The sequence below is a fragment of the Emys orbicularis genome, chromosome 2, assembly GCF_028017835.1.
Source record: "Emys orbicularis isolate rEmyOrb1 chromosome 2, rEmyOrb1.hap1, whole genome shotgun sequence".
Taxonomy (NCBI): domain Eukaryota; kingdom Metazoa; phylum Chordata; order Testudines; family Emydidae; genus Emys; species Emys orbicularis.
Window position 1 is genome coordinate 278,470,761 of NC_088684.1, and position 22,056 is coordinate 278,492,816.

General features: G+C 39.5%; 1 protein-coding gene across 1 annotated transcript in view; it reads left to right on the top strand.

The window, feature by feature from the left end:
• PTPRN2 (protein tyrosine phosphatase receptor type N2) overlaps nt 1-22,056 on the top strand; it is a 959,094-nt gene that overhangs the window by 848,207 nt on the left and 88,831 nt on the right. Inside the window, exon 14 of the mRNA XM_065400104.1 lies at nt 20,159-20,353. Within this exon, the coding sequence (XP_065256176.1) occupies nt 20,159-20,353 (195 nt within the window). The remainder of the gene's footprint in view (nt 1-20,158; nt 20,354-22,056) is intronic.

Consider the following 22,056-nt stretch of genomic DNA (forward strand, 5'->3'; position numbering starts at 1 on the left):
GGACATAGAAGGATTCTTTCAACACTTGGGGTCTCCTTGTAGTCTGTATGCTGTGATACCAGATGGGGAGAAAATAGACAAACTGTATTGTCAGTGGAAAAACATATACACTGTTATCCTTCTAAGACACTAGTAGCGGGAGCTGGCATTCGATCCAGTCTGTTGATATTGTATCAGATCTGTGACAGTTTCAATGCAAATCTTACTACACAAAGTCTGTGTAATAGCCATGCTGTGCACGTAGCCTGCAGCGTAGGGCGCTGAGGCAGAATGAATGTTATGAAACGTAGCTTCAGAATCAGTTATTTTTCCTAGCAGGAATATCTCTTATATAGGTAGTGTGTGTGAACTACCTTTAAATAAAAAGTTCCAAACCATTTAAAGTTTAGGGGGAAAATTGGCCTTCCAAGAACCTGTCAATTAGTAGCCCAAAACAAACTTGAAATATCTGACTTACAATTCTTGATTTTTAGAAGGTTATATAATGAAAACAGCTCACCTTTAACTAGCTGTTCTGCCAGTCCCTATTATAATACTTAAAACAAAAAAAAGTAACATTCAAACACTTGGAAGGATAAATGTGCTATTCAGACTTAATGTGTCCATTTGCAAAGAAAAGATGCAGCCTGGTTTTGCAAGGCTGTGGTCAAGCAGTTTTTCAGATTTAATTGTAGTAGTATATCTTTTCAAATGCTATATGTACATAACACAATTTATGCACAGACACAGACCATCTATTTTTGTGTACCTTTTATACTTTTCATATTCTTGTCCAATTATATGCATAGCAGCTGGTTAAATTAGTGTAGGAGTTCAGAGATCATTAAAGAGATGTCCTTATTTCCCCTTCTCTCTCTCTCATGTTTGCATTTGTTGTTCCTGTTGCTTTGATCTTCTTTGGAAAGCAAATGTAGTATTGGGCAAGCTCACTCTTCCTTCCATGACATTAGGGCAGAAGCTCCTTAGGAATCTTCAGCAAATACTCTTTGATTTAGTTCACAACACTGAGCAGATTTTCCTTGTGCACTTTGAAGCCTTTGGGACACAAACCAGAGAAAAACAGGCATTGGGGGCAGCCTGCAAACAGTGCTGCTAAGTGCACATCTTAGTTGTCACTGCTCCCATTAGTGAGCAATTTATTAATGTAATGACAGTGTATGCTGGTGACTGCTATTATGTAGGGAATGCTGGGTTGTGCAAAAGAGATGTTAAGTCATTTGCTTGTTTTATATTATGAACTGGAGAACTTTGCTAGTGAACATAATTTTTTTGCATCACTGATAGTGGTCCATGCAACATCACTATGGTTGAGGCTAAACACGCAAGTTCAAATATATGATGCTGACCTCAGCAAGCTCCATTATTATTATGCTGATACCATTTTTAGGGGTATTTAGTTTTGTTTCACTGCAGCACAGAAGAACATATTTACTTCCTCAAAGAGTGAAGTAAAGGAACTTGTGTTGAGACATGTACTAGAAAGTGATACATTAAGACAATAAAATCATCTTTGTACTTCCTGAGGTCTGCATTCAAGATTCTAGTGATCTTGTAAGAGTTGTTTACATTAAAAACACTGAATACTGTCAGTTCAAGTGGGGAGTGGTGTCCTTAGATTTTGCAGAACCCAGATAGCTGGTCTTGACAGATAAATAAGAGAAAATGCTATTGAAATATTTTGTTGTAAAATTTATTCTTAATAATGGCTTGGTCCTACCCTTATCAAAGCCAATGGTAAAATTCCCAGTGGTTTGAAAGGTCTGATTCTACTCTCATTTATTCTTTGGTATAGCTTTTTTTAAAAATGCATGTCAGTTGCCCGTTAACAAATAATTTGCAAATTTGATTCTGCCAAAAACAATTTTGTGTGTGTGTGTGTGTGTGTGGACAGGATCTGATTGAAGGACTCCACTGGAGTCATGTTTTCTATTTGACCATCTTGCGAGTCTTGTATCTTCAGATATATGTATACTATGTTGTATATGATGTAGCTACATATTTCAGACTCTATATGACCTACACACTGATATTTAATTACAATTTTCACAAGTAACATATTTGTCTTATTATGGTGTTGACATATCAACACTCTAGAACAGTGGACTCTAATAAGCTATGTTTAATGAACAAAAAACAGGATCATTTTTTTTGTGACTAAGTAATCTGACAAGTTGTGAAATTTTAAAAATACCTTAAGTATTATAGCACGCATGATATGTAAAATCACTCACGCATCATACCTAGACATAAAAGGTAGCATTAAGTATGAGGTGCATAAATATACTTATGGAAAATATTTCAGTAAGGAGTAAATCAAGCAAGGGTACTGGAAGGATGAAAATTTAGCCCTGAGGCTCATTTCTTCTTTTCATTTCTAGGAATATATAGAACTTTAACACTGGAACATAATTTTTCTGTGTTCTTATAAAAGAAACTCACATGGCAGTATAAGGTGACAGGACAGACCCCGATAGCCTATCAAATAAAAGTACATTGAGAAATATATTTATTAGACCAAACTTGCTCATTTTGGAGTTCTTATTGTGTGTTATGTAAAGCCGCAGTATAAACAATTTTGTATATTTTAATTAACTGGATTTTTGTCTTAAAAATAAGCAAATAAATAACCCCATATAAATTTGCTTTATATATAAGTTCATTGTGAAACCTTGTTCCATAGTATGGGGCAGTTTTTATATGCAACAGTGTATATTCAATACAAAAATGGTGCATAATAACAACAACAAAGGAATTATGCAAGGTGATTAAAGGTGGTAATATCAGGGTAAATGCTTGCAATTTTAAAAAATCATTTAAATTGGGTGTGTAGAGGTAAATATTTTATTAAGGTCAGTTAGACAATAGATGGCTAAAGGAGGACGAGGCAAAACAAGTGATGTACAAAGGTGGGCTTAGCTCCTAATCAGGTTTTATCTGATTAACTTTACAGGATGATCCACAACTGCTGTAGTGCAATGGAATATATGACTTTCTTCAACTTCACTGCCTGTTATAGTAGTAGGACCCAGCAAATAGTAATGTAACTACATAATACTGTGAGTTTAAAAAGCATTAGAAATTTGTCAGACACTTCTATTGTTCTCCTAGCATTTAAGTGATCTGCAGAAAATGTTTAATAAAAAAATGCCCAATTTAAGTGTTAGCTTCTGAAAGGCCAAATAAATGGTTTAGAGCGCATCTCAACAAATACATTTTTTATTTTTTTTCTAAATCTGTGAGAAGCAGTCCCCTCCAATTACCTCCTTCCCTGCTTTGACAAAATGTTCTAGCATGTACAGTCCTGGCTATATTGTAACCCCTATGGAACAGCTTTGGAGAGTGGAATCTGCATATTATTAGCATGAGTTTCCACCCTTTCTGTAACATTCAGCTGTCCACCGAAGCTTTATTATTTTTAAATACGAACATTGAAAAATAAACTTTTGAGAACTGCTGAATGTTAGGAGGAGAGGAATGACTCATCCTGACTATAGGCAGGCTTCACCCTCCAAGACAGGTTCATGGTTGTCACAGTGTGGGCACTGCAGTCCATGCTAGAACACTTTTGTTGGAGTAGGAAGTGGGTGATTTGGAGAGAGATGTTCTTTGAGGGCCTACAAAAACAAGCTGACTAGTGTGGGTAGGTGGCAGCAGGGAGCGGGGAGAGGGTTTGTTTTTTCCCATTACATTTATTATTTGAATTTGTTCTATATAACTCAATCATCTTTATTATTATACTATCTATAGGTAGCATAGCTGGGCATAGCTCCTCATAGAACAAAAAAGCCAGGTTGCTATAATTCATTTGTTTCATTTATGGTATAAGAGAATGCTAAGAAAAACCAGTGGGAGTGGTAGTTTAAATTAGTGATTTCCCTTTAATTATTAGGTAGTGTTTCTGGCTTTCCCAAACGTACCCTATAGCCTTGCTTAGAAAACTCTGCTGGACAGTCAGTGCCTCTGGACTCTGAAGGTAACCATAACTATCTTTCCTGCCTTTTTCTTTGGATTTCTGGTCTTGAAAGAAACTTCTCTTATTCAGATATACTCTTTTCCTGGATTTTGCTCTTCTGGGTGGCGAGAGTGGCAGCAGGAATAACAAGCAACTGGCACTAAAAACACTCAGATCCCTTTTCTTTACCAATATGACAAGAGCTCCCAACAATTATACTTCCCTGACAATGATGGGGCATCTCTCTGAGCTTGCAGCAGCAGTTACCCTGGCTTTTCTGCCTGATGTGACAGCCACTACCTGACTGACAAGGTCTTGACCCCTACTCTGGCTCACCAAGTTTCTGCCTTCCAGAACTGCCCCAATTTCATCGTGCTGACACCACTGGCTAACTGCCAGTTTAGCTCGAGCTGTTTCAGGCTACTCTCAGGCACAGCGCAATGGATTGTCTCCCTGTAGTAAAATCAATTATGGCACAATGCCTGTACCATGTAGAGAAGGCAGAGAGAACCACAACCTTGCCTAATGAATTGGGAAGTATTTGATCTGAAGTCCCATGGGGTGCATCTTCACCTTCCTTAAAAATAAATGCAGGGTGGGGGATCTGATTTCTCCTCCATTGACTTCATTGGAGTTATTTGTGATTTACAACAGTGGAAGTTAGAAAGAACGGGACTGATTTTTCCTCTATACCCTGTTTGCTCTCTCTCTCTGTCTTAGGGTTTTCCACAGTGCCCATCACCATTGTACTACACTCTGGCATGTCCATGGAATCTGTGTTCTTTTGGGCATCCAGCAGCTAAATCGGCTGTACATGTTCAATTGATTTATTTTTCCCAGTTCATTTAGACTAGATAAAGCTATTCATTTTTATTTTAATGTGGGAGAAGTCTTACCATGGATTCAGAATAACTATGTGCAGCTGAATCACAATCTCTGGAACAGAGTAGGGGCTGATTAGTTAAACATATGAGACTTCTGTAGACCATGTCTGTTGGGGGTTGGTGTAGAACTGCACTCCCTGGGAGGAGCCCAGGTGCAATATGTCTCCCTGATCTCCAGGAGCAGCACTCCCACCGCTACACCCTTCTTGTCAGTCCCATTCTATGAGTCAGTGTTGGGGAAGAAGGGTTGGGGGCCCAGCTTTGTGTCCTCACTCCCTTTGAGGTACCATGGGACTGTGGATGAAGCAGAACCTGAACTTCTCTGAGTGCATTGACTGAAAAGTCATGTCAGGGCTAGGAAGATAGTTAAAGGTGTTAGCTAATGTTTTAGAGACAACCTAACATGATTTTCAACGGAGCTTTGCACGTAGTCTAGAAAGACCAAGTCGTATTTAAATACATGTTATCTGGTTGTGGTCAGCCCTAGTGAGGAACCTAAGGCGACCACAACCAGATAACATGTTTCCTAGTCCAGATATGGCCCACCTCTGCTTGGACCTTATGTGGTGGTGAAGGATTCTTGGATCCTCCACTCACCACCTCTGCACATGATCACATACCACTCCTGTAAGAACTAGGCAGACTCTGCAAAGCAAAACCAAAACAAGGTTGTTGGTTTTTTTGCCCTTTAGTTTTTTAAATTATATATCAAGATAAACCACAGGAAAAGTGTTTGGGCAGGATGAGCTGCAGCTCGAGTTATCACTTCATGAGATATAACTGTTCAGATCCTTCCAAATATGCCTGCAAAAGAGGGTGAGAGTACCTGCTATCCAAGATAGCATTTTTCTGTGTGCATTAAATATAGATGCAATAACCTCCTGGTAGTTTAAAAAACAAAAACAGAGGCTCCTCTTTCAGACATTCTACAAAACAACAAGATACAATAAAGAACTGAAACAGATGTTTCAAATTTTTACTTCACCATTAAATATTTTTGGCTGTAGTGACACTGATGTGTTCCATCATAACAGAAATAATCTTGCCTCTTTCATGTTGCATTTCATATTCAGGTGGTTAGGGGATGATACCTTTCAGCATACAGATCGAATTGTCATCGCTTAAGTTTGTATAAAATGACTACATCAAGACCACAGAAGGGAAACTTTGAAAGCACATGTCTAGAATTGAAGTCTTTCAAAGAACAAATCATTTATTTTAGGACAAGACCAATCGTTTTTTGAGTTGGAGGAAATCTAGTTTGATGCAGATGACATAAGTAAATGGGTAAATGAATTGGGTTTTTCCTACTCTAGTCTTTGCTCTACAGTTCCTAGATTATTTTTTTTATTGCTGTTTGGGATGACTGGATTCTGAATGAATAGCAGTTTTGATCAAGGAAATATTTTGTTTTTTAATATTTCAGTCTGATAAAATTCTATTCCTGTTCCGTGCAAACGCTTTGTTTTTAGTCTAGCTCACCTAGTTGCAGGCTGCTGTACAGCTTTTTCGTGTGTTTACGCTGCTCTTGCTTTACCTGGGCAGCATTGTTCTGCCAGGATATAGGTCTCAAAAGTGGCTTACTTATTCCCTCCCAAGAGGGAACAGTTCATCATTATCACAATCCAGACCTTCCTTCATTCTCTAGTTTAAATGTTTAACTTGGTTGGGGTAAACCATTCTCCTCCCCCCTCCGTGAATTGAGACCCAAGACTTTCTAGCTCCAAAGCTCTCCATTCCAACTGATTTCTGCCAGTAGAAGAGGTTGAAGTGGACTGGTATGGTAGCATACGGGCGCTCCTACCCAGCCATAGTACCACGGGTCTGCACTCCCAAGTCTGGCTCCTAAGTGTATCAGGCAGAATATTTGCATGGAGGAGGACAGAAATATTGATCTCTCCCAGTACCCAGGAATAGTTGGACTGGGGGGAAGATGATAGTGAGAAAAGGAAAAGTTCTTCTGCTGTTTGGTAGGTAGTATGGAGAAAAGTCTTTTGACAGGCGGAGGGATAGCTCAGTGGTTTGAGCATTGGCCTGCTAAACCCAAGGTTGTGAGTTCAATCCTTGAGGGGGCCATTTATGGATCTGGGTCAAAAATCTGTCTGGGGATTGGTCCTGCTTTGAGCAGGGGGTTGGACTAGATGACCTCCTGAGGTCCCTTCTAACCCTGATATTCTATGACACCATCTCTTTTCCAACAGCTGGTAGTAGATTCCCTCCATGGTTCTCTGTAGAAGGAAAGTGTTCGGGTTGAATTAAGGGTTGTGATTCGGTGACAGGGGATTTCTTCTTAATCTCACTAGAAACCGCTTGACTGTGAAATTAAAATATACAGTAGAGTTGCCTAGCAGGCTGTTCTCAGTTTGACTATGTCTTGATAGTCTGGATCAACCCAGGGGCATTCTAAGGATTGTTGATCAGTATTCTTTTATTTGAGAGCCTTAAAAGTTAGTTAAATATAAATCAATGATTCAACTTCCTCTGGATATCGTGAACAATACTGGTTATTCCATCTCAGAAGGGATATTGCAGAATTGGAAAGGCTCAAAGAAGGAAGACAACAATGATTAGGGGCATAGAAAACTCACATGAAAAGAGATTGTTTATTGTAGAAAGGAGACAAATAAGAAGGAAAACAATTTATTTTTTGGCATATGGTAACTGGTCAAGCCAAGCCCCACAGCATTCTTATCAACGATGTTCAAGGCATGAAGACCTCCAGGAAGTTGAGTCACTTTGCCATCCTCAGCAATGTGTGTCATGGTTTGTGGTTACCACATTGACCTAGAGACTGTCTCTAAAATGCCACCGAAATTCCACTGTAGCATAAATTCCATGTCTGGTACGAAACTGGTTCAGAAGGCTCCATTGTCATCTTGGTAAATCAATCCCAGGTTGATGTTGAGTGGGGTCTGAGACAAAATAATTATTTGTCACTTTCTCTGCGGACCATGAAGATCTCCACGTAGCCTCTACTGTAAATCCCTCACCTGGTAAACTTATTCACAACTGGTGATGTGAGGGTAGATGATTATGTGGTGGATTAAACAAGTCTTTAATAGTAGATGTGACATATGCAATTTCATCATGAGCTTTGCTACGTTATCCTCTCTACAAACACCGGGTGGAGCACTACTGCAGAGAACTGGTCACCATTGTAGAGGAGAAGATTTAAGTGTGCCTGAAAAAATGTGTGGTGGAATTAAGTTGTACGTCGATCTTTGCGTGAGACAAGCGAGCCCATACTGGAGCGCAATACTCTGCCGTTGAATAACAGAGTGCCAGGGCTGAAGTGCATAATGTTTGGGTGTTGGCGCCCAATGTTGTTCTGGCCAGTTTTCCGAGCAGGTTATTTTGCACTTTGACCTTAGTCACTGTCTTTGTAAGATGGTCATGATATGTGAGGGTTCTGTCCAGTGTGATGCCTAGATAGACTGGGTGTGAATCGTGTTTTATTTGATGACCATTGAGAATTATGTTCAGCACTCTGCCTGCTTGTGCATGATGTAAGTGGAAGTCGCTCGGTACAATCTTATTTCCACTTGGTATCATGCACCACCGATTACAATAATTGTCCGTAGCCACCATATCTGCATTCAGAACGCTCTCAAGTATGTCAAAGGAGTGTGACTGAATGCCAAGGCATATGTCATCTGCATAAACAACCTTGCAAGACCCGGTGTATGGCAGGTCATTCGAATATAAGTTCAATAACGTTGGAGACAATACTGATCCTTGTGGGAGGCCATTCTTCTGGTGCTTCCAAGTACTTCTTTTATTGTTAATTGGTGATAAAACTATACAAAATAATGAATGTCACACACAAGAGAAAGCAGAAATGTCTATGTTCCCCGTTCTCATAACACAAGAACGAGGGGACTTTCAATGAAATTACAAGATAGAAAATTCTAAACACATAGAGGAAATTTTTTTGACATAATGCATAATTAGACTGTGGAACTCATTGCCACAGGATGTCATCAAGACCAAGGATTTAGTAAGATTCAAAGAGGAACTGGACAAATATCCTAGTTAAAATAGATAATGCTAAAAAAAGGTTTTGGAAGGGACATAAAACTTCACACTTCAGGGTTTAAGACACTATCTAATTTAGGATGAGACCTTTCTGGAGAGCAGATTCTCCTGCATCTGCCTATTTCAAGGTTTCTTGCACTTTCTCCTGGAGCATTTAGTATTCGCTACTGTCGGAGACAAGATACTGGATTAGATTGATCCCAGTTCTGAACCGGTATGGCAATACCTATGTTCACAATTACATAGAGACTTGTTATATTTTAAAAAAGATGCCAAGGAACTTCAATTATGGCATCAGATATTTCCTTTTTTCCTTGTGCCTGTTGCAATGAGATATTTATTGCATATGACAGCAGCAAGGCAAGTCAGGGCTTCAGCAGTGATCTCTTCATCACTGGCTGGCAATGCCATAGCAATTAAAAAAGACCAGTTCAAAGACTGGTCCAATGGTTCTGTATTTTTGTTTTCCCCCAAATGTTAAATCTTCAAGTTCTTGTAAGTGTTGCTACTAAGGTTTTGGTACAAAGTCCGTTCTAATTTTCAGTGTCTCCTGTAATGTTTAAGGGGAATCTGTAATATTACTTACTGTCTTTATTAATCCTTTTTACTCCTAGCTTTTGTTGGCTATACAACCAAGAGAAGAATGCCTGTTCTGAGATCACTCATACTCTTTAACATATATATACACACACATGCTGTCATTCCAGAGAACTTCACAGACTCTTGTGGGTAGGAGTTTGGGATAGTCACATTACTTTACAAGAGGCAAAGCCCTCTTGTTGACCTAACTCCCTCATGCTGTCCCTCTCAAACCTCACCTTCATACTTTATCTAATATGTATTTTGCACAAAATCTGAATTTTAAGTTTGTTCCTGCTGTCGGGAGTAGAAGTGGAGAGTGATTTTGTGTTTACTTTCCATGGACAGCAATTAAGAGATCGTGACGATGGGTACCCTTATAGAAACCTAACTAGACAGAAGTGAATTATGTTGGTCATCCCAAACAAGAGCCTACTCTGTATATACCACATATTTGACAGGAAAAAAAACTATTTTAGATTTAAAAAAACTATTGGGACTATATTTTGCCTCAGTTATTGTGAGTCCAGCTACCCAGGGTTCAGGCAGAGCCACAGAATCCTCTAAAATGGGCTATGATAGATTTTGAAACAGTTACATTTTCATGTCTCAGGAAACTATCATGTCAGGTCCTTCCAGAGCTAGAAGTAAACGCTGAGGTCCATTATGAAGCTGGAAATCTTTCCTTCTAATGGGATAAAACCCAATTTCTACCCCTGAGGGGCCACAAGACAACTGACTATATGGTCTGAACATTTTTATCTATTGAGAAACTGTAGCTGTTTCAGGACTAAATTTTGCACAGTTTGGGTACCCAACAGCTCTACATTTGGGGAGAGGAAGAGGAAACATTTTTCTGGCTCCCCACCTCATTAAATAACAGCAGCTGCTGAAAGCTGCTCAATGTGTCTTGGTGTCTTAAGAAAAAATTGGCTTAGTGGGCAGATGAAGTCAAAGGTGCATGATAAATGCATTTATCACGTGATTCTGCCTGGTGTTATCACATGAATAATGCCATTATTATTTATTTGTATTGCAATAACCCCTACTGTATTGTAAGGATCCCATTTTGCTAGGTGCTGCGCAAACACATAATAATAGACAGTCCCTGCCCGAAAGCGCATACAGTGTAAATAGACAAGACAGACAAAGGATGTGGGAAAAGGAAGTAAAGAGTTGGAGAATCAAGGAGTAGATTTTTCAAGAGTGCTCAGACTTAGCAGCTCTCATTGGTCTCAGGGAGAGCTCAGCACTTTGAGAATCTGGCCATTATGTCATATACAAAGTCTGTAGCAGAACCAGGAACTGAACCCAAATCTTCTCTATTGTATGCTAATCCAGTGTTTTAACCACAAGTCCATCCTTCCGCCCCAGTTTACAGGTGTGGCAGACCCCTGTCCCGCCCCAGAATTACGATAATTATGTCTGGAAAAGTTATTTGAGGTCCCTTTTAAGAAAGTTCTAAAACTTTCTTAATATTTCTTCTCTTCCTCTGAAGCATTTACATTTGGAATCTTGGTAGCCAAAGGCACCGGTTTCATAAGATGATTTTTCATATTCCTTGGCCTAATAACCCCCCAGTCACCTCCTTTTCTAGGAAAGGACACATCAGGGAGGCCAAGGGGGAAGAAGTCTGCTTGAGATTCTGCTCAGAGTTATCTCCCATGTTGTTCCATTAGGAGAAAGTGGCAGAACAGACTGACTGTTGCCCCCAAACCTTACTGATCCGGAGGCCCATATCCTCTGTAAGGAGACCTGTGCCTCTGGGTGTCAACAGAAACCACACCACAATTGTTCCATGGCAGTACAGATTCATTGGAACCTATCACTATTAGGCCCTCACCTGGTTGCATCTGCCCAGGAATTGCTATCAAGGGAAGATCCCTACCACAGAAAACCAGCACAAGCTTTAGGCTGTACAACATCTGTTCTGAGGGGCCAGTTGGGGAACTAAGGTTAGTGTATGGAAATCTTGTATATTAAATATGGTGTAATTGTAGTGTTAGAATAATAGAAAAATGGAAATGCTGAAGTCCACTGAGCTTTTATAGATGTGTTCATAGCCTTGTAGTACGTGGCTTTCTTATGGTGGGAGGATAGTTCATCGCTCTGTTGTTCAAATGTTTGAAACCGAGGAGTGAAGGGAACAAACCAAAATCAAAAAATTCCTCTCCAGTTTAAGGAACACTAACTTTTCCCTTCCTTTCCCCTCCTCTGCAGCTACTTCTGCTTTCTTGTGTGTGTGATGGTATGGGCTCATAATTGTACAAGTCATGACCAAGAATCACTTGGAGTGCTAAACTAATTGAAGTTTTTCATTTCACGGGGCATGAGGGGGAAAAAATTGGGGTCTTATTAGAAAAACACAAACATGATTATCAAAGCCTTGCATGATTTCTGGCTGGAAGATAATAGACTCTGGAATAGTATCCCAGGAGAAATGAGAACAGCTCCATCATCAAAGTCATTTTAAAAACTAAATCTCAACAAAGTACTTGAGATTATATAATGGGTTTGGAGACAGTCGTGATGGATGCAGTATCAGAACCTGGGTAGACAATTAAAATGTAGAGAACATTTCTGCATTCACAGCTAAATTAATAAATCTAAAATTTCTATTCCTCCTTTTTTTTTTTTTTTTTTTCTTCTGAGTTCTATTACATAGCAGTCTGGATGGGGTTAAAAGAGCAACAGAATGCGTATTTATAAGGATGCATCTAGTCCAAAGGTAGCATTTTGTTCTCTATACATATCTCATTTAAGCATTATTTCAATATTTATGAGATGATTCATTGTTGGAATGTACTCTGATTCCAATAGTTACCGTTTCATAATTGTAAACAAAATTATATACATAATTATTCCCAACATATGAATTATTTATTATATTCCCGGACAAAAAATTGTTTAAATTGAATTAAGGTTGAGATTGTTTCAGTAATTTAAGAGTAAAACAATTATAGGGAGGTTGTAATTATCCCCCAAACAAGGATTACAAACCAGGAAGCTCAGTTAAGGTTAAATTTAAAAGAAATCCAATCATGTTAAGCTATGGAAATGCAAAGTGAAGGCAGCCAAACAACTTTCATTCTGCTCTGTAGTGACACCATACAATTATAATTAGTGCATCATAGTGTTTTAGTCCTGGTTTAGATTAATCTGATTTTTCTACATACAGTAAACTTTTTCAGTTTTTGTTTTCATTGTGGTGTCAGTACATGTGCAACAAAATGGTTGAATCCATGCTGTATGTGCAAAACTCAGTTCAACTTTCACTGTAAAGGGCAGTTCCATAATTTTAAAAGAAAAATAAGACAAATGCTCAAATAAGTGAGAAGGAAAGCATACTGGAGGAGAATTTTCCTGAGTAATTTTAAAGGTCATGCTATATAATTTGCATATGTTCTTAGTATCCACAGTATGTTTTGTTAGCAGTTGTAGCACAGAATCTTTTAAAAATTAATATTTCTCATTGTTCATTTCACTCTACAAACGTTAATTCTATTACAAATGAAAATAAATATTAAGTCATTTTGTTTATTTCTGGTTAAAGTGTGTTTGTTGCTTTACAGTATGTTCTATGATGCTTGTCTGGTTTAGGTTTTAAGGGCATGCTATGTAAGTGTCCATCACTGTTAATATATTTGAATTTTCCTTTGGTATCTTTGCATTTCTCCTAATTCTATTCCCTAGATAATTCTGATTCCATCTCTGGTGTTCACAATTTTCAAATGTGTATGAAGAAGCAGAGATGGGTTTGGTTTGGTTTTGGTTAACAAGCGATTAACATTTGAGAATGACAGGCCTCTGTATTGGATTGTTTTTGACTTTTCTAGGTTATGTAACTTCAGATGCATAATGAAGAAATTTGACTTTTGTACTAGTACATAGCGTTGAGGGCAGGGTTTTGTTTCGTTTTAAAGAAACTGGAAAATTATGAATTCCTTTAGTTCTGGGTTCCTATTCAATAGATTTGAGGTAAACATGCTGGGAAGAATAACAACTAGGGTTGCCAGGTTTTCGACCGGAACGCCCAGTCAAAAAGGGACCCTGGTGGCTCTGGTTAGCACAGCTGAGTGGGCTGCTAAAAGTCCAGCTGTCCGCAGTGGGGCAGGCAGTCTCCGTGCGGCTCCTGGGAAGTGGCCGGCATGTCCCCTGGCTCCTAGGTGGAGGGGCAGCCAGGGAGACTGAGTGCTGCCCCGCACCCAGAGACGCCACCTGATGCCAGCTCCACAGCTCCCATTGGCCAGGAACTGTGGCAAATGGAAGCTGTGGGGGCGGTGTCTGTGGGCAGGGCCAGCGTGCAGATAGGAGCTAGAGAGAGACATGCTGGCCGCTTCCTGGGAGTTGCCAGATGTCAGCGCTGCCTGGAGCCCACACCCTGAACGCCCTCCCATGCCCTAACCCGTTGTCCAAGCTCTGAACCCCCTCCTGCACCCAAACTCCCTCCCTGAGCCCCCTCCTGCACCCCAAACCCATCAGCCCCACCCCGGAGCCCTCATTCCATCCTGCACCTCAACCCCCTGCCCCAGCCCTGAGCCCCCTTCCACACGCCAAACCCCTTATCCTTGGCCCCACCCCAGAGCCCACATCCCCAGCCAGAGCCCTCACCCCATCCTGCACCCCAACCCCCTGCCCCCGCCCAGTGAAAATGAGTGAGTGAGTGGGGTGGGGGAGAGCTAGCGACAGAGGGAGGGGAGATGGAATGAGCGGGGGGTGGGGCCTCGGGGAAGGGCAGGGGGCGGGGCCAGGGTGTTCAGTTTTCTATGATTAGAACATTGGCAACCCTAATTAACAAAACCTCAGATTTTGTGAGACTACTTGCATTTACTCTAGACTGAGTAATTCCATTTATAACAGGTTATATCAACTTTTGAGAAAGATAGGTCACCACTACAAAGTGAGAGTCTCTTGATCAAGTTTCAATATTTTAGTCTACGTAACTGTCTATATGGAGTTTAGGATCTTTTACCATGAGTCCATGTAACCTGGAGTTTGGGTCGCAAGGCATCTGCTGATTCCTATGTCCGTCTACTGTTTTTCACTAGGTGAGAATGATTCAGGAGTCAAAATCTGTTACTGGGCTAGGACCACAAAGCCCCTCAAGACACCCAGACTGAGCACAGTCAGACTGTGTGGACACATTTTAATAAACTGTGATATCTGCATATAAGTCAGCTTGGATAGAGGGTGACAACATTCAACAGCTCATGTTTAAAAGAAATGAGCATAAGCAAGAGATGTGTATCAGGCATCTCTTAACTGCCATCTTCATCTCCTGATATTAGCACCTTACTGTGCTGATCAGATTCCATTTTCTGACTAATTATGGCAAGGAGTCATCTGGTTTTATTTTATGTTATTTAGTTAGTTAGTTCTGTGCTCTAACTTTCGCCTGTACTACATACTGTCATGTATTGCACAGTTATGCATAAGCAGAATCGACATGCGTAAAAGGGTCTTTCTGGACTTTGTGCCATGTTTATCAGAGGATTTGTGGGGTGGAGCGGGGAGGCTGTTTACTTGGCTATGTCAGTATGCTATCTCTGGCTAACAGTACACTTTTTAGAGCAAATACTCGGCATGCTCTGATAATTTCTTCCTGACTCCTTTGTGGTGGAGCTCAAGGTTCAGATTTAGGGAAAGCTTAATTATTCATTACATATGAGGAAACAAGTTGATATTTACCACTGAAGCCCTACCTCAGGCTAGTTTGAGTGTCATCCTCTGCTATAAACTTACCTTACAATGGAGTATACATGGGTTATCTTTCAAGATAGGCCTTTTAGTAACCCATGTGGTCTTAATGGATTTTCCACAAACCTGGTGTATTGTTGGCCTGTCTTGTTGGTAGATATAAATTCTTATGAATTCTAGTTTCCTCTCCTACACTTTTCTGATACTTGACGGCTGTCATCCACTGTAAAAGCATGTGGCAGCAAATGCGCAATGCTGTCATGGAACAGGGACATCCTGAAGAAGAGATGGCGCTTGCTGTATTATGTTGGCTGCATTTCTAAAGCAGCCCTGGCTTGACACCTCATTGAAAGAGTGAGATTCATTTCTGAGTGGGCATGATGCCTCCTGGCATCTGGTGGGAATGCAGGGAGTTGAGGTTATGCATGAAAATCAGTTGTGATAGTTAGGAGTTCTAGCCAGGAATGTACAAACCATGTGTCCATTCTGTCTTTTTGATTAAAGAGAGGCTTTCACTAATGCAGCTGCTATCTGGCCGCTTGAAGAGGGTTTCAATCACAATTCAAAAAAGTGCTGTAGTAAGATTTCCTTACTGTGGCTTCTCACTGCATAAGTTCCCTGTATAATGGTCTACAGAGGTCTGCGCTAAGATTGACTTCCTGCTCCTGGGTTGAGAAGGCAAACTGTTGTGCCTGTAATGAGGAACACTGGGTGAATTAAGGCTCTTCTTTAGAATTGGCTAAATTGTATGTACCCACTAATCTACAGTGTGTTAATCCCAATTAAAGATTTGATTTATCTACTTTAACACCACTTTTTTATAATGTTGTTTTTATATTTTTTTAAATGTTCCTTTTCACCCCTCCATCTCCCTGTGGGATGTTAAAATATTAGGACCACTTCAAAATCTCATTGGAAGAGTTCCAAGGTTTCTCTGAAAATATTGTTTATGATGTGTTTAGGGTTATCAATTTTCTTTCTCAAATGAAAAAGCTCTCTACAGATGATTATAACACTGTACTTTAAACTCATTTAACTGGACATTATTTTCAGAATATTTATCTTGGTTATTGCAGTTTTTGTCATACTGTGATATTAGTTTTCCATTATATACTACATGTCACTTCCACATAAGTTTGATAATAAATGTTGGGAAATAAAAAACAGAGGCACTGCCTCCATGTGATAGCAATTCCTATGTAATGGGAAATAATGTCATAAACTTCAAATTACATTTTAAATAAATGTTTATGTCCGACCCAACCATTAGATCATAGCCCAAAAGGGTCAGGAGGATCATTCCTTCATATATCACTGTATGCAGTATGATTGCTTTTTTAGGTGTAAATGATGCTTTTAAATGAAGAATGACAAGCAGTATACAAAGACAGTACATTACAGTCACAGTAGGATAGTAATAGCCTTGGCCACTATGTTAAATACAAAAGTGTGATGCATAAATTGAATTCTCTCTTTGCAAATGATTATTAAATGGGTCCGTGCTGATACCAATGTTCACTGAGTTCGTAGTTCAGTTTGGAACCCTCACATCTGGGTTCAGTGTTGGGTTCTAAACCTCATCTGGTGGGCATGATGTTTGCTGCTTCCAGAATTAAAAACATAAACACTCGAGAGTGCAGAGAAATGTGTAGATGGCTGATGGTCCTCTTAACTATGGTATTAAATGTTCAGGGCTTGACTAGGGGCTTAAACAAAGTGATGTCAACTCTGTCAAGGCCCAGTGATGGAATTGCCCTGGCCTTGTCTGGGGGAGGAGTGAGGACAAACACTGCCTCCCCTCCATGCCCTTTGCAAGGACTGGCCAATATCACAGTTCGTGTGATCAGTTCCTGCTACTACCAGAGGTGCAAAGAATCCCACACAGGGGCAGGGAGAAGACAGTGTAGCCATTCTCAAGAATGCAGGAAGCACAATCCCTCCTAGAGCTGCCACTGGAGCAGGAGGTTATATCTTCAAGAACAGAAACATTGGTAACTTACACATGGTTCTTCCTTATCCTGTAGCCCCTTTATGGCCCATTTTCACCACTGAAGTGTCATAAAGGCATCACATGTGCTCACCCAGATACCCCTAGTGCTGTGGTTTCCATGTATGGCATAGAGTCTTCATAGCTGGCTATGCTACTCCCTTGGAGGACTAAGTATAGGAGTCATGACGGGATCCACTGTGGTCTGGCTATCCTTGGCAGCAGCAATTGCCTGTAAGGGCTGTGAGCAGCAGAGCACAAATTATAGCAGCCCCGAGACTGCTTAAACTTATGCCAGGACAAGGCAGGTTCCTGGATGATTCCACATTATGGGGAGAGCCAAATACGGTACAGGGCCACTTACCTCTTAGTCATGAGAAATTACATTTATTTTTTACCTTTAACCACTTCACCTGCACTTTGTCCAATAATCCATCCCTACCAGGAATAAGTCTAATATTTAGACATCTGAACAGCTGTTACTTTTTAATAAAGAAGCCATCATACAAACATTTTTGAATTTCTCCCAAATGTGGAGTTGTTGTTTTTTTGTTTGTTTGTTTGTTTTTTGTTTTGTTTTTGTTTTGTTAAAAGGAGGATTTAAAATTATTTTGCCCCAAGGTAACTCGGAGGTTAGCAAAAGTCATTCTTAACTAGTAATATTTTTAAGGTCTGATAGCTTGTGTGACCCTTCAGAGAGAGAAACACTCTCTTTATCCTTTTTACAAAGCAAAGAACTTAGACTTCCTTCTGATGTAAATGCTTAGCCCCGATAGTTTGATATCTTACCTTACATCACAACACACTAATAAATATAAAAGCTATTTCAAATTCATTTTTAGACTTTAAATTTTTATTCTCATATTTTTGTCATGCTGTGGTCAGTACCAGGTAACTAAAGCCACTACAAAGTTTTGTCAGCAAAGCTGTGTCACTCAATGATGTGAAAAAAACCACACCCTCAGCTGACATAGCTATGCCGGCAAAACCCCCAGTATAGATGCAGCTATCCTGACAGAATAATACTTCTGTCAATATAGCTAATATCATTCGGGAAGGTGGTGGTGATATGCTGTCTGAAAAGCCTCCTTCTGTCGACATATGCTGCGTCTACACTAGGGAGCCCTGCCAGTATAGCTGTATTGGTAGAACCTATGTAGTGTAGGCTAGGATAAGGCACCTAGCTTTACAAACAAGGAGATATGGAAAATTATGTCAGTACAAAAGAGAAAAAAAGTTGCACTCTATTTAAAAATAAATCCTTTTTTTTTCTTGTAAAAAGGGGCATGAATGGGGAAAAAAAAACCCACCACTGTTATATTTTGGGGTTTTATGGACATTCAGTTGGGATGATCTGCATAATTGTTGCATCTGCCACAAGTGAGTAATGTGTATCTTTATATTACACATTATAGTATTTTTGTCTCGCACTCTCATTAATTTATATATAAATGTGTGCCACCCCTCCCCGCCGCAAAAAAAAATACTACCTTGCACTGTAAAAAGACTTTAATACCGAGTAAAATGGCAGCTTAGGATGAAAGGCAGATGTAAACCATTTGGATAGTCTTTTGGCCTATAGATCCTTAGTCTATTGCCTAGGCAGTGGCAAGAGCTATCTTGATATATGATTATATTCAGATTTTCATTGGGAAAGGAGGATACTAAATTTGAATGCCGGAGCCATTGTCACAGCTGTGATGAAGGAAAGATACCAGTTGAATGTCTTAAAAAAAAGTTCTGTGCATTAAATGGATGCATGTCTATCACAAGAAGAAAACCTTTTATATCCTATGATATATGGATTTTTAAAAGTCATCCTACTGATGACCCTTGAGTTGCAATTATATTTTTATTGAATAAGAAAACAGAGGTCATCACATTTTAACAGTATGGATTCTTCAAAATCTATTATTTTGATGGCCAGAGGCAAGTAACTAAGCTCTTAGTAGATGTCTCTGTAAAATAAGTAATTGGAGACAAATGTGCAACCACACCACATGTACAATATGTCCAAGCACCATGAACATAGCCAGGCTTACCGTGCAGCATAGGCTTCCAAAAATCCTTCATGGGCAATAGACATATGTAAAAACGCTAATTTTACTATTTACTTTGAAATTTTACTGCACCTGAGTGAATCTAAATGCATTGTAACAGAGACAATATAACCAAGGGTCTATTTAGCCAATTAGATTCAGAATTTCAAAATACAATACCTTGTTTCTCTGGAAACGTTTGTATTAGCAGCATTTTCCTTTATTATATAAACACAATATATTTTAGACATGCATTTCATGTATGGTGCAACTGAAATGCCGTATTTAGGGTAGATTTTTGTTGGTTTTGGTGTTTTTATCTGGGTTGGATTGGGATGTCTGGTAGGTTCAGTTTTCTTTCTTTGTCAAAGCTGTTTACAGCACATGTGACAGATTTCTATTTTTTATTCTTTGTTAATGTCATTCTTCATTTTCTGTGCCCCACATCTAGGAGTAAGGGTTGTGTATGCTCTATTTTAATGAAGAGAAATGGCACATCTATTAACTAGAATTTATATTAGAGAGCACATCAATTCAGTTGCTATTGCTTGCTGAGCTTGCAAATTCAGGGCTGAATTCTGCTCTCAATTACACCTGTGCAACCCCATTAACTTCAGTGGGCTGTACAGTGCAGAATTAGGTTCATAGAATGAAGTATGGTATAAAACAACTTATCCATCTGGTAATAGAATTTGAGCCCCAAAATATTATTTATGAGGCAGTCTTAAAGGAGTGACGTGCATGCACTCATAGTTAAACTTCTTTTGCATGAGACTGGGATGGTCAACATCTAGTTATTTCATATAGTGGGTCTAGTAAACGTATATATCAGAAGTATCAGAATACCAAAATATTAGCCCTTAAGGGAAGAAAAACACTCCTACTCTAGAGATGTACTGTAAACAGTGTTGTCATTTGCAGACTTTTATTTCATAGTGGCTGCTATTAAATCCAGATTGTTCCCTTCTTTCTCTCTGTCTCCTAGGAGCTGTGCCGTCAGCGCATGGCTGTAAAATCATCTGATCGACCAGAGCTCCTGCACACTTCTCGCGTAAACAGTGTCTCATCACAGTTTAGTGATGGGCCTATTGCCAGCCCCTCTGCTCGGAGCAGCACATCATCCTGGTGTGAAGAACCAGTTCAGTCTAACATGGACATCTCCACCGGTCACATGATCCTGGTAAGCAGAGTTTTCTTTATGGTATGTGAAATGTAATCAGAATTGAAATGGGTAGTTCATCAATTTAAAGTAGATTGTGAAAAATATTTAACTTCTAAAGGGATACTGTCAATTTACAACATTTTAAAAAAAATCCTTCACCTATTATATTAATCTAACCTTTAAATGGTTAAAACTAAAACTGGTTTTTAAAAAAATCATTACTTTTCACTGTGCTGTTTATTTTCTGTTTAGCATACATTCTGTGAGCTTGGACATTTAAAATAGATTTTTTTTAAACAGAAGATAATTTACTTTTCGTCCTTTTGTCCTATTGGTTTACTTTCACCATTTTACTTGGCTTGGACAATTAAATAAGACTGTTTGTTTGATTTCTGGTCAGTTTTTCTTTCTGGCATGTGATATAATGGTGCTGCAAAAGCTGCAGTAGAATATTAACAATGTGTAAATAATTGTTTTAATTGAAATTGGGTGTGGGGGGGGGATCTGAATTTTTAGCCTAACCTGATATTCCTCCTTTAAAGTAATTGGATCTTTCTCATGTTTGAAACTGCTCAAATATGTTTTGTTTGTGAAGACTGGGCTAGAAAACGTTGTGGGAAATGGCCACTTTATTCACATGGGTGTGTGTATATGGCTAGTGAAATGCTTTTCACTACCATGGGGAGACCGCATGACTTAGTGGTTAGGACACTGGACTAGGACTCAAGACACCTGAGTTATATTCCTGCCTTTGTTGGTGACCTTGGGCAAGTCATTTCACATCCCTGTGTTTCAGTTTTCCCATCTGTAAAATGGGGGTAGTAATACTGATCTCCTTTGTAAAGTGCCATGAGATCTACTGATGAAAGGAGCTAGGTGGTTTTATTATTATTATTATTTATTATATTTTCTACATTTACCCTCTGCCAACTGTTAAGATTATCCAGCCGGACCTAATCACAATCAATAAATTGCTGCCCCTCACTAGCTATGTATTTATATAGCTCTGAGAAGGCTGACTAATGGGATTTCTGGGAAGGAATCTGTGCTCTGTCCATGTCATGCTGTCTCATCATGCTTCCTTCTCTCCTGCACCCTTTCCCTTTTTATGGTTTTGTAGATAAAGCTGCTCACCTACTTAAATATTTTCCAAGTTTTGTGGGAAAGCCATATGGCCTAATAGAAAATGGAATGGAAGCCAGAGTGCCAATTTGACCTTAGCCAAGTCACTGACCTCCGTCAGCCTCAGTCAGCTCAGCTATAAAACTGAGTAAAAGCAGGATCTGCTTGAAAACCAGATGCTGTGTCTGAGCAGAGCTTTCCTGGGTAAATACATTTCCAAACAGAAGAGTTAGGTTTTTAACCTGATATATAACAGATGCACAAGTGCACCTGGGAATGAGGGATGACTTTTCCCACAAAACTTGTTACCCAAAAGGTCTGTGACCTTGGCTCTTACAATCCCACTTTCACCTACTCAGAACTACCACCTTTCACTTGTTTTTGTGTTTCTGCAGTTATTGGGACATTGTAATTACCAACACATTCCCCACCCCCAAACCCTACCTTTCAAATAACCCCTAAAGTAAGGAAGGGCACAAGAGTAAGTAGTGATATAATGCTTGTATCCAGAGCAATTGTGGGTAAAACAAAAGAAAGTACAAAATTGCCTAAGTAGATGGCAATGTATATGCTTAAGATTTGCAGACAGTTAATGAGAC